The following is a 13060-nucleotide window of genomic DNA, read 5'->3' as shown; positions in this document are numbered from 1 at the left end:
AGGAGCAGCCTTCGGACACCAGCACACCTGCACTGTTCCGGAAGATCATCCCCGTCTCTCCCGGCTGTTCCGCGGCTTAGGCTCACACTAGCCACTCGATACACGGACGCCGCTATTTCCAATTGACGACTTGGGTTTCCCCCAGATCGGATCAGTCCAGCCTGACCTCTAGCGTCGTCCGAGTCACGATTGACGTTCTAAGACGACTGGAAACACTCATCCGGCAGAAGGCCAATATCCGAAACTTGGATGGCACAAGATGTGAAAGCATAATGAGTTCTTGCACTTGGCCATGTTGATACCTTTGAGACCCGTGGAAAGGACGAAGCACTCATGGCCATACTAACAAATCTCGCAGGGTTTGAGGGCATAAGAAATACCCCCGTGCTCTTAATTTCTTCAATCCACGGAAATGGACTCCGTAAGGTTCCGCAGACCACATAATGTAAGGACGTTGAGCCTCTGCAGCACATGCATTCATCGAGGTCAGGGCTCTAGCTTCTATCCGTAAATGGCCGCTGCTAGAGTCTATGTACGCTTTCCCATTCAACCTGGAAGGTTATGGGGGGTGGAGCCTTTCCAGAGTGGCGTTGCCTTCCCCGGGCCCTTTTGGTTTTTTGTTACACAGACTCATGAGTTTGGTCAATATTCCACGCGAGGTACCTCGTACTAATCTGTGCACCATTTTCCCAGTTTGTGCACATCGAGTTCTCGGCGCACCCAGGGCACGGGATGAGGGGCAGTGCGCAGAATCTATAGAACGAGCAGAAGAGCCCCTGCCCCAAACCAAGCTTTTGGATTTGATGAGGGTAACAACTAGTATAGCTGTGGCACAGGCTAGCACTTGTCACGGTCTCACACATCTAATCCCTGAAGAACGCTCTGTCTCTTTGGTATCATGTAAAAGAGACGCCAGGCCGGTAGGTCCTGCGATTTTGCGTTGTTCGTTATTATTTGCAGCTTTTCGAAGCAGCTTCTGCAGAAATACAGCATGTCGATGTCTTCTCTGATGCTTCCCAGGCGAGATGAAGTTACTGGTGCAATACCCCCTCCTCCCGGTGTCACACCTAATTTCGTCGATCCGCCGTCCAGAGCACATATTGTCGTCGTCGTCAATATCGCGTGGCCAATGATCTCAGTTTCATTCGTCGGGCTACGCTATTACACTGCTGTCTCCATCACACGCTATGTAAGGATAGATGATTGTAAGTCACACTACTATCCCTGTGATAAACCTCTACTAATGTCAATAGATCTGCTTGTTGCTGCCTGGGTTCGTACACTCACTTCACACTATCAATAAGGAACCTTACTTATCCAGTACCACGGATTCAGTTTCTCGCACTACTGTTCTCCATTTTTGACTGCATAAGTAGGTGGCTCATTCTTCGGGTCAAACTGGGGCGTAGACTGAGTGCTTCTAGACTCGAGGTATGGCCTTGGGCGGCATATGTGGGATGTCCCATTTTCCAGGTTTAACCCTAATTTCATGATAGTAAGGGAAATTCTTTGCTGCTATAATCATCTAAGCACATCAGAAACAACCCCTCGCTGATATGTTTGAGTTTGGGGTGATTTCCGGCGTCTTTTATGGATTCTCGATTATGCTCACCAAACTCTCGGTTCTCACACTTTTTCTTCGGTTCGTGCCTCCAGGGAAACTAAGAGTCATTATTTTCATCATCATGGCCATTGCTGTGGTGTACATCTTGGTGGCTTCATTTGATTGGGTGTACACCTGTCAGCCAATCGCGAAATACTGGGATTTTACAATAACTGGTGGTTCTTGCATAGACTGGGTGAAAATCGCAATCTTTAGCAGCGTGATGAATGCTGCTACAGATGTTGCACTTCTTGTCTTACCAGTCGTATTTTTACGAAACCTCCGACTTCCAAAGAAGCAAAAGATTGGCGTTGTGATTGTGTTGATGACAGGAGGCTTGTATGTCTGATAATTCCCTGAATTGCGTTGGAGAAACAAAAGCTTACTGAATACCTAGTATACTGGTTGTCAGCATTATTAAAGCAATACTAACAGTGGGTCTGGTGGATGAAACAGATATTACTTGGAACATTGTCGCTCCAACAGTATGGTGGTAAGTAAAAAATGGCCCCTGTCTCAATCTCAACAATCATATTGGTAATACTTCCTGACACTTGGCTTATAGGGCGACTGAGGTGCACCTTGCCATCGTTTGTGCATGTCTTCCTGCTGGAAAGCCCTTCCTGCGGAAACACTTGCCCAGGCTGATTGGCGGTAGCAACAATGATTCTATTGCAATGAGGAGACGCACTGTACCATACTTCCATAAAGGGCCTCTCCCTCTAAGGGATGGCGGTGGAGATTCCCAAGACATTCGATTAGCACAACAAGATTGAAATAGTAAAGTGCGGGGGGACACTTGAATTGCAAGTACACACGCTAACAATTACGACGCAGGGCATCAGTTTCACCACCATCACTGCTGTTGACCACAGTACAAGACAGCCTGCCCTCCTGAGATACAGCTCGGACGAAAGATTGATCATTATTGGTAACCGGGAATTGAAGAACGATGGCCGCTGATTCTCACATGTTTCCCAATTCCAAATGTTGATAGCAATATGAATGAGGCGGCGATCTAAAATAATAACAGGTATATCAGCCCTCTGCTGGCGGGCAATGATCTGAAAATGGGCCAAGCCTGGTGGCACTCAAAGCACCATGGACATATTGCATCGCGAGGCAACCTATTGATGTGGCTAGAGTCGCCACCTCGCTGGGTAGGGTGAGCCGAGCAAGATACCTCAGTTCAGCCCCAGGAGAGGACGCCTTGCTGGTATTCCGGTAATTCCGTCCACTGTTCTCGCAACGACGAAGGTCTCTGATCAGTGAGCCCGAAGAGAAGGGAGTTTGCTTTCATCAAACTGTCATGTTCAGCGCAGTGAAAGGTAGGCCCGGAAGAGTGCGGCTTATTTCAACAAGGATCTGGACATCTCAATACGCAGGGGATCAGGCTTACACTTAGATATATCATTGAGTATATCCTGTCTGGTTTTCGATGACCATATGGAATTTGAACACTAAGTCTCGATCGATTACTGACAGATGATCATTGCTCAATGCTCCAGCAGCAAGTGTTGAGCACCCATGATCGCCGGGTTTTTTATGAGCTCAATAGCCTTGAAGTGGGGAATGGTCTTTTCCAGCTCTTCCTCTAGTCGTTTGCGGAAGATGCTGCTCTGCATCAACCCCCCTGCGAGTATTAAGACAGAGTTTCTGACATCATGCTGGCCCGAGATTGCGATCGGACGTAGAAGGTTAAGCAGATCCTGCACCGCGTTTGAGACAATTTTCTTTGCCTCAGTATTGTCTTCACTCAACTCCACCACGACCTTCGCAAGTCGGGCGATGTGTTCCTTGCTCTGAACGTCCAGGCTAGAGTTTAAGACTCGACTGAGCAGATCATAGCCAGGCTCCGATTCTGACTCTGGCTTGTAATACTCAAGCACTCGTTGGGTCAATTCGTCAAGCTCAGTATATTGATGCCCAGAATAGTTCTTCAAGTTGAAATCGTCCAAAGCAGCCAAAGCATGGCGGACGCCTTTCCGACCAATATCGAAGCCGGACCCATCATCACCGATTATATGACCCCAACCTCCGACTCGACTGGTTCGGGAGAGTTGATCACCGGATCTTTGATAGCTCATGGCAATGGACCCGGTCCCAGCGATGAGCACCATGGTAGAATTTATTTTATGTTTCTCAAGGGCTGAGAGTGCAAGGAGCTCAATGTCGTTTGTCACCTTTAGTCTAGGCCCTCGCTGACGGCAGAACAGCTTCTCAAGAGCCTGATCGACTTGGGCAGCAAGGCACGGTCTATCATAGCCTGCAAGACCGACCCAAATCGAGGACAGTGAAAGTGTTCGCCAACTTTTCCCCGACGAAATTGGCGACGAGTCAACAGCTCGCTGAATCGCAAGATCGATTGACTCTGTCGCAGCTTGCACACCAACATCTGTTACGTTACATCCTCCAGCTTCGCCATAACTGGTGACACCATCTGCTGAGATGATAGCAGCAGCACATTTGCTACCACCTCCATCTATACAGAGGAAATATTCAAGGCCCGTGCCATTGGGTCGTGGTAGTGTTCGTGCGACTTGGTCCTCTTGCAAGACCTTTGCAAGCACACCTCCTGCTTCCCTCAGCCGGTTTACGGCTTCTGGAACCGGAATATCTAGGCTTAACGAAACCATTGCGACTTTGACGTTCCCATCACTGGTTTTCAGCAGGGCATCAAGCTCCTCATCCGCATCAGGACATTTCGCCCCACAGAGGTTTCGCAATATATTCCGTGACCGTTGTTGGAGTTTGAGGTTCGTGGCTTTCAGATCGATCATCATATTGCCAAAGGTCTTTCCAGTTTTTATCATGATGCCTGTGCTCAGCATATTAAGCACAAGCTTGGTAGCTGTGCCTGCCTTCATTCTCGTACTCCCAGTCACGACTTCTGGCCCGACAATCGCACTGATCATACAGTCAATATCATCTGCCAAACTCATTTTTGAAGGCTCAGCACATGCGAACCCGACCGTAAAACAGCCATGCTGCTTAGCATATGTGAGACAGCTCAGTACATACGGTGTTCGACCAGAGGCCGCCAAACCTATTAGTGAGTCAACGCTGCCGTCAAGTTTCAGAGCCTTGAGATCATTTGCAGCAGCATACACATCATCCTCTGCCCCTTCCTGAGCATACCGGAGCGCCACATCGCCTCCAGCGATGATTGCGACAAATTGACCCTCCGGTGCAGAGTATGTAGGGGGGATTTCGGAAGCATCGAGGACACCCAGCCTGCCACTCGTTCCAGCGCCTACATAAATCACTCTTCCACCGTTCCTGACTCGGTCTGAAATTTTGTCTATGGCCTCTGCGATGACAGGAATGCATTTGGCAATGGCTCCCGCTATGGTTGCATCCTCATTGTTAATTATATGACAAAGTTCAAGAGTAGGAACTTGGTCAATCTGGCGACTGTGTGGATTCACTTGCTCAGTCTGGAGCGCAGAAAGCCCAGCAAGATCCGACTCGGTTGGCATTGCTTCCGCTTGCTGCTCAGAACGGTAGTCGCGTAAATTCAAGTAAGGTCATGGTTTTTCTCGTGGTACAATCTCCTGCTAACGAACATTCGCAGAAGAGAATGCATTGAGATGGAAATCCGATCATATCTCGGGGAGATCACCGGAACCTTCTTCATGACCATGTAACAAATCAATCATTCACAACTTTGGGAGATACTACTACTGTTCCATTGAGTGCTTACGAAGTACTGTGGTATCTCTTACATTGTGATAGCTACCAGATTGCAGGATTACTGAAAGTCTTAAGTGGACCACCTAACATCTCCGGGTACCCTTCCCACCAGAACGACCCCCACGGAGAATGCCGACCATCCGGTTACAGGCATCACCAAGATTGCCGATCATGCCTATGCTCGGTAAACAGGCTTAGCGATCCACCTCACGCTGTAACATTTTGCTTGGTTGAAAGCTTATCAGCACCAGTTTATGGTTTCTGGGGTTGTGGTGGTGGAAAATGAGGAGGCAAACGTGCAATGTAACGGTAGGCTCCTTTCTCCGCGTTGCATGGCTGATTGTAACATCTACAGGAGACGATAGAGCCTCATCGACTGAGAAATTGGGGATGATACTAATAGTCATGAATGGCCCTTGCAATCGTTCAATCAATAGCTTTGAACAGAATTGAGTACACTACGATACCAATTGCAAAGGACCATCTCAACATGACTGGTCAAGCCGCGGTTGAGCCTACAGAGGCTGCTGATATCCATCCTATGGACATTGAGCAAGGAAATCAATCAGGGTTCTCAACGGTTAAAGCCTTTTATTCGCATCCATGGACTCAGATCGTGCTTATAAGCTTCATTTGTTTCTGTTGCCCAGGAGTAAGTATATCTAAGATAGCCGTGTGGATCTATGTCTAAGCAGCGCTCCAGATGTACAATGCTCTCGGAGGGCTAGGTGGCTCTGGTCAGGTAGACCCAACGGTAGCGGCGAATGCGACCGTTGCTCTTTTATCTTGTACCGCTGGCACAGCTCTATTCATCGTTGGCCCACTCTTCACATACACTGGCCCACGGCTCTGTCTGATTTTGGGTGGGTGGACATATGCGCTGTACAGTGGCAGCTTACTCAACTTCAATCGTAAGTGAAGGTTTAGCAAGCCCTTGTTCACGTGGCTGATAATAACTACCCTAGATCATGACAATGGTGCTTTTGTCATTGCATCTGGAGCCATTCTTGGTGTAGGTGCTTCCATGCTCTGGGTTGTACAAGGCGCAATCATGACGACGTACGTGGCCGAATCACAAAAAGGCCGTGCAATCGCAGTGTTCTGGATTATCTTCAATCTGGGAGGGGGCGTCGGCAGTCTTGCGTCCTTCGGCCTCAACTTCAGGAGCAAGTCTGGCACAGTATCAGACTCGACCTATATCGCGTTGATGATCATCATGCTATTGGGTTGGGGTCTCGGTCTGTTCATATGCTCACCGAAGCGAATTCGACTTGCGCAGCTCCACGCTGCTGTAGAAACGGAGAAACATTCTCTGCGTGGCACCACTGAGATTGTCATTCGCACCTTGGCTAGCTGGCGTGTCGCCTGCATGCTGCCATTGTTCTTCTGCGCGAATGTATTTTATTCCTATCAGCAGAACAACGTCAATGGAATGACCTTCAACATCCGGTCTCGCTCCCTGAACGGCGCGCTATATTGGATCGCGCAGATGCTAGGTGGCCTTTTTATCGGTGTCATTCTCGACCTTCCGTTCTTGAGCCGTCCGATACGCGCCCGAGTGGGCTGGGGTGTTCTCCTGGTTACCGGCATGTCAATCTGGGGTGGAGGTTATGCCTTCCAGAAATGGCAAGACCGGCGCCTCGCCGCAGGATTGAAGCAGGATGTTGACTACACCCAAAGTTCGATCTCGACCGGCCCGATATTCCTGTACATCTTTTACGGCATGTACGATGCCCTGTGGCAAGGATACTGCTATTGGCTCATCGGAACCGAATCCAATTCAACGTCGAGAGCCGCAATACTGGTGGGTGCCTACAAGACTTTCCAGGCAACGGGCGGCGCAATGGCGTGGAGGATCAACGCCTTGCATAAGAGCCCAATGAGCCAGTTGGCGATGAATTGGGGCCTCTCGATGGGTGCTCTTGCAATTGTGATTCCCACGGTATGGACAGTGACAGCGGTGACTTTGGAGAGTCCCGTTAGAGATCCTGAGCTTGAGATGAAAATCCGGGAAGTGGAGCAACTCGAGGAGGACAGGAAGTGAAGCCAATCCTTCGCTAGAACCTTACCTTCATTCTGCGCAGATCAATGAAAGGACAGCAGATCTCCGTATTCGGGATGGCTTATATAGGACATAACATATGTGTTTAGGCCCAGAGTACTACTTAAGCGGTATCCAAACGTTCCCATTTTTGAGAGTAAACTGGAGTTTATTGTTTGTACAGCTGTTATTCACGCATGATGCACCTATTCTTTTCCCATCAAATCTCGAGATGATTCTGCATGGCACCTCTTCCCAGCCAGGCAGAAGTTGTGGCTCGCTGACAGCGTCCCCTTTGAGATGCATGCAGAAGACTCGGAAATCTGGATGCACCGGGCCGGGTACTATATGTGAGGCAAGGCTGAGGGGGCATGGCTTGGACTTTTGGAGGGCACACAACCACAACCGGGAACTTGAAACGCCCCATGGCTATGAGTATTGCTGGAGCCGGTTCATTACGTCGCGGAAGTTGTGCTGAATTCTATCCGCTATAGTGAGGCAAGGAATTCTGGTATGATGAATTGGTAGATAACCATGAGAAGATTTATTTCGGTATGTAAAAACCGGAAATCTTGCGGAGTGTCCAGACTCCCACACGCCCAAGTTACCCCCGTCCGTTCGCTCAATTTGATACAATGAAAAGTAGAAGAAGTCCGAAAAGGACATGCCATTCAACCCATCAAGTTGCCAGAATGGCCTTCTCGAGAGTCCCCACCAATTTAGGGACCAATTCGGCCTCAAAGATCAGCATTGGTCGAAGTCTGACAGTCTCCTTACCACAGACACCAATATTCACGCCCAGAGACTTCATCTTCTTCACCAGACCCGCCGCATTGATTGTATCGAATGCAATACATGTTCCTTGACCTTTGCCGCGCAAATTATGCACGCGATCCGGGTATTTCGCAGCTACCTGCTCCAGAGCGGCGTAAAGCTGTTCTCCCACTTGTGCGGTCTGTTCCACGAGGTTACGCTTCAGGATCTCATCGATCACAGCATTGCACAGAAGTACGCGTGCGGCATCGCCGATCCAGGTGTTAAATTGGCGGTAAGCCTTGTCTGGACACAATTTTGCATCTCCAAAGAAATAGCCTGCTGTCTGAGCCTTCTTTGAGAATGTGACCATGTCGGGCGGGGTACTCAAGTTCCAGTGATCATGACCCCAGAATTTGCCAGTCGCACCAAACCCGGTCTGTACTTCGTCTACAATGAGTAGTACGCCGTGTTTCTTCGTGAGAGATCGTAGACCCTGGAAGAAGGCTGGAGAGGCGTGATTGTCGCCACCTTCACTCTGGATTGGTTCAACAATTACGGCTGCGACAGGGTTTGGCCTATATGAATTAGTAAATGAAGGATGAGAAAAGTGTAGACTGTATCGCTAACCAGGTAGTAATGAGCTCCTCCACTTCTCGGAGGCTGGCTTCCTCTTCGGCCTTGTTGGCTTCAGCATTGTCCTCAAGTGGATATTTGAGTGCTGGGAATGCTGCATGTGGCCAATCAAATGATGGAATATCAAGTTTGTGAACAGCTTTCGATCTCGTAGTGGATAAACTACCGAAGCCTCGTCCGTGGAATGAGTTCTTAAAACTCAGAATGGATAGGTCTGGTGAACCCGGGGTAGTGTTATGCAATGACGACTCGATTTCGTGATCGCTCCACTCAACACCTTCGCCTCGCTTTTGGCGTTGGTAATACATGAATGCCGCCTTGTATGCCAGCTCATTCGCCTCAGAACCTGACTGGGCAGTAAAGAGTTGGTTGTGGCCTTTAGGGGCAACGCGTAGCAGACCTTCTGTGAGAAGTGCGAACCAGTTCTCTGAAGGGAAATTGCCTGTCGCTGGGCGGTTGACGAGAGCGGAGATCATTTCTGGAGACTTGGCAGCCGCGATGAGGGTTGGGTTGTTGTAGCCCACTGGGATCGAAGCAATTTGGCTGTAGACATCGAGGTATTTGTTACCATCCACGTCGACAATATAGTTGTCATGGCTCTTCTCGTAATCTACCACGAAGTGAACGGCTCTTGCGTCAAAGACTTTGTTTAAAGCCGCAATTTTTTGCTTCGATAATGGTCCTGGGACTTCAGTCGTGACCCAGGTGGTCTCGTCTGTGATTGCGCTAGGCATTTTGCACTTAAGTGATAAGGTGGAAGGAGGGCGACGTTTTTGATTTCCAGATGATGGTTAGAAGAACGATAGACAATCCAAGGAAGTTGTACCGTGCTGGCGTCTTTATATATTTGGCTGCCATGTGACACTAGCCCAATTCTTGTTCACGTGGATGATGGAGTGTTGTCCTCGCGCCCTGCTATCCGAGCCTGATCACACCGGTGTGTACCTTCCATTTTTGGCGTATGAACCATATCCCTATGCAGGAGAACCAAGCGTTCGCAGTTCATTGCTGAGTACCCGGCCCGGTGTACTCCCATAGTACACAGATCTTCTCCAGCGATCCATCGGCAGTGGACATTACGGTGCAGGCCGGCTTGACCGGCGAAGATCGAATTCAAACCTTGGAAAACTGTTGAAGAACGGATGATACACCAAATACATCATCGTTGTTCGAGTCGTCTCAGGAATGGAGCAATTCGGAAGTTCGATGGCATGGAAATGTGATTTCTTTTGTCTTTTCATTTCAAACGACACAAGGCTTCGACCTACTCCGAATGAAGATATCATATAGTCACGTGCATTCTTGGCTCCGGAATTTTGTTCATCCGATAATCACGTGCATCTGGAGATCGAGACCCCGCAAATTTCAGCACAAACTTACAGGTTGAACTCGACTGTTGGGGCCCCGTATAATCTGGGAGTCCCGCATCCATTTGAACTCCTCTCCCTCTTTTGTACAATACCGTCCCACGGAATTGTAAAGTGGAATGAGTCGTCCCGCAAATTTGAACTCAACAAAGTACACAATTGGTCGCTACTTCCAAGTCATATGAGATTGATATGAAGAGCTTCTCGTACTGTAGGTCCATTTACCTACCGAATGGCTAGACCTCCCTAGGAATATATATCAGTATCTGATGGCCGTCTCGACGCGTTCTGTCATTCTGGAGGATCTCAAATCGACCTACCAAGACTCCTGGGGGATAATTTGCCAGTATGGAGATCAATGAAGAGTTGGAATCCACCGATGTTATCATCTGTGGCTGCGGGCCAACTGGGGCACTTTTGAGTGCTTACCTGGGCCAGATGTCGATCCCGAACATCGTCCTCGAAAAGGAGACAGAAGTTGTGACAGATCCACGAGGCATAGCTCTGGATGAAGAAGGTATCCGACTGCTACAAGGTCTGGGGATTTATGACAAGGTTCACACCGAGATTGGGGCGTCCATTGGCTGGACTCTCTTCACATCTGGTAAACAGGGTTTACAAACCAAACCATTCATGAGAATGAATCTCGACACGATTGGTCCTAGTGGTCATGTTGGAGCTATAGCCCACAAGCAGCCAATTTTGGAGAAGAACATCCGTGAGGCGGCGAGTCGTTTTCCTGCCTCTGAACTACGTCTAGGATCAACAATCACGGCAATTGAAGAAGATAAAGAAGGTGTCACAGTCACATACCATAACTATGACGGAAGAGAACAGCGGGTAAGGGGGAAGTTCCTCGTTGGTGCGGATGGCAAGACCGGATTCACGAGAAAACAATATCTGGAACCCAGAGGCATAGTGCTTGAATCACTTCCCGGGTATGTGCCCCTTGAGGAGCTGGGCAAGCTCTATGGCTAACAACGTGTAGCTATGAATACGAAGAGACCTGGGTTGCTGCAAATTATCGTAAGTTGCCTTCGAACCGGCTGAGCAAGACATACCTACCATACAAGATGGTTAGAGGGGTATATGAATGTCGACTAACCGGATCAATCGTTTAGACATGGACTTACCAACCACCGAGAGCCATCCAGATTTCCCCCTATGGAAATGTGGGTTTACACCACAGCAAGTGTATGACACGTTCTTTCCCTCAAATTTCCGCTTCATCGGTGACCCTGATCGACCGTCAGTTTGTGGAACTTTTGGCCTGCGCGAGGAACGTTTGTGGAGGTTTGAGTTTGTTGTTGAAAAGCACGAAGATCCTCAGGAAATGGCGGCTTATAAAGGTGCTACTTCAATAATATTCCCCTACTTGACTCACCCAGGCCATATCTACGGGTAAGGAGTTCTTATTATCTGATGTATCTCTCCCGCTGAGTGATTTCAGGTTGACCAAACCCGTCCAGTATCCAGAAGACTGCATACACGTACTGAGATCCAGGCCATTCACATTCTCTGCGAGAAGCTGTAACAGCTGGTTCCTTGGAAGAGTGATATTGGCTGGAGATTCAGCCCATGTCATGCCCCCTTGTAAGTGTCTCTGTTGGCCGCGAAATTTGTATCTCTAACATCGTGCAGTTGGTGGTCAAGGTATTGCCTCGGGTTTCCGAGATGCGTCCGGAATTGCTTGGAGGCTCGCCGTTGCATGCAAATCAGGAAAAGCCGTTGACCACCAAAAACTCTTAAACAGCTGGTGTCTCGAAAGAAAGCAGCATCTCAATAGGTCGATTGCCATTACTGTTAGGAACGGGAGTCTCACTACCGCACGAAACAGTCTGAAGATATTTTGCAGAGATTGGATCCTCTGGATCATGCAACTTATCCCTCCTCTGCGCCGTAAGCTCGAACTTGGGCCGCGAGCAGATGGCCTGTCCCGTTATGACTGGAGAGATGGCATGTCCTTTCTAAGTGAATTCGCCGGCGGCATCTTATTCCCTCAGGTTTACTGCCGATCGGTATTGAGCAATCCCGACAGCCAGGTGCGCTTCACCGACGACGTTATCTTCAAAAGTCCATACAATTCACTCTTGCGATTGGTTGTGTCAGTGAGCAATATCATTGAGGCAGAAACAGCATATTCCGAGCTGAAGGGAATGGATCTCCACACAATATCACACGGGGAGCTACGACTCGAAGACGTCTGCTACATCGTGCATGACCCATTACTTGAAGCCCCAGCCCTATCAACATCGATGTCTCCTACACAAATATATCGGGTTGCCACCATTGAAGAGTTCAAGAAGTCGAGTCTGAACATTAATCGACCCGAGCCTGCAGGTTACGATATGTACGGCATTCGGACGTGGCTGCAGGGACGACGGTACGTGTTAGTGAGAGCGGACAGATATGTTTTTGCAGAATGTGGATCGGGTGAAGAGCTTAAGAGGGCGTGTGGTAAGGCTTCTTCAGTCTTGTTTGCGAAACTATAGGAGACTTAGACCAGAGTCCTTGCCTCTCTGGAGCATACCGGGCTGATAGGGCAACCTGGAAATGTGGAATACTTGCTTCTGAGCGGAGCTATGCCCAAGGGAGTTCTAACTAGCCCGCGAAGAAGAAAAGCAAGTCGAACTTATTTGTACTCGTAGCCTTGCAAATTCGAGAGGAGCAATGAACATTGAAAGTGAAGAGCACTTGCCTGAATTGCTTGTGTCTCGCCATCTGATCAGATATGCGTACTGCAAATAGTTAATGCGCGAAGCAAGCGAATTGTAGGTTAACAGGTACTTCTTCATATTCATACGCATGTGCGTACTAGCGAAGACTCGACGCAAGTCGTCTGGGACCCTGGGACGACCCTGGTTAGGGCTAGCATTCAAACCGAGGCTATTTTGTGGGGACATTTCGCATCCCCAGAACATCCCCTCCACAATTTCTTGCTTCTTTGACTACTAATCTTGATTTCAG

The 13060-nt window shown here is 48.9% G+C and overlaps 4 protein-coding genes across 4 annotated transcripts; 2 read left to right on the top strand and 2 right to left on the bottom strand.

The window, feature by feature from the left end:
- Positions 1-3099: 3099 nt before the first annotated feature.
- On the bottom strand, positions 3100-5082 carry LTR84_000974 (uncharacterized protein; the record flags this gene model as incomplete). Its single annotated transcript, XM_064844602.1, has 1 exon — positions 3100-5082. One exon carries the CDS (start codon positions 5080-5082, stop codon positions 3100-3102), a length of 1983 nt encoding a protein of 660 aa, XP_064712462.1.
- Positions 5083-5786: 704 nt separating this feature from the next.
- LTR84_000973 (uncharacterized protein) lies at positions 5787-7340 on the top strand (the record flags this gene model as incomplete). Its single annotated transcript, XM_064844601.1, has 3 exons — positions 5787-5948; positions 6000-6207; positions 6262-7340. 3 exons carry the CDS (start codon positions 5787-5789, stop codon positions 7338-7340), a joined length of 1449 nt encoding a protein of 482 aa, XP_064712461.1.
- A 676-nt stretch (positions 7341-8016) lies between these two features.
- On the bottom strand, positions 8017-9460 carry LTR84_000972 (uncharacterized protein; the record flags this gene model as incomplete). The annotated part of the gene is made up of 2 exons (XM_064844600.1): positions 8017-8668; positions 8721-9460. The coding sequence occupies 2 exons, from the start codon at positions 9458-9460 to the stop codon at positions 8017-8019; spliced, it is 1392 nt and encodes a 463-aa protein (XP_064712460.1).
- A 981-nt stretch (positions 9461-10441) lies between these two features.
- LTR84_000971 (uncharacterized protein) lies at positions 10442-12585 on the top strand (the record flags this gene model as incomplete). Its single annotated transcript, XM_064844599.1, has 5 exons — positions 10442-11031; positions 11082-11119; positions 11215-11494; positions 11544-11686; positions 11735-12585. The coding sequence occupies 5 exons, from the start codon at positions 10442-10444 to the stop codon at positions 12583-12585; spliced, it is 1902 nt and encodes a 633-aa protein (XP_064712459.1).
- Between the last annotated feature and the right edge of the window lie 475 nt (positions 12586-13060).

Source organism: Exophiala bonariae, assembly GCF_035927105.1.
Source record: "Exophiala bonariae strain CCFEE 5792 chromosome Unknown scaffold_1, whole genome shotgun sequence".
NCBI classification, from domain to species: domain Eukaryota; kingdom Fungi; phylum Ascomycota; class Eurotiomycetes; order Chaetothyriales; family Herpotrichiellaceae; genus Exophiala; species Exophiala bonariae.
Note: the sequence above shows the minus strand (reverse complement) of the source record. Positions and strands in the feature narration are given on the sequence as shown.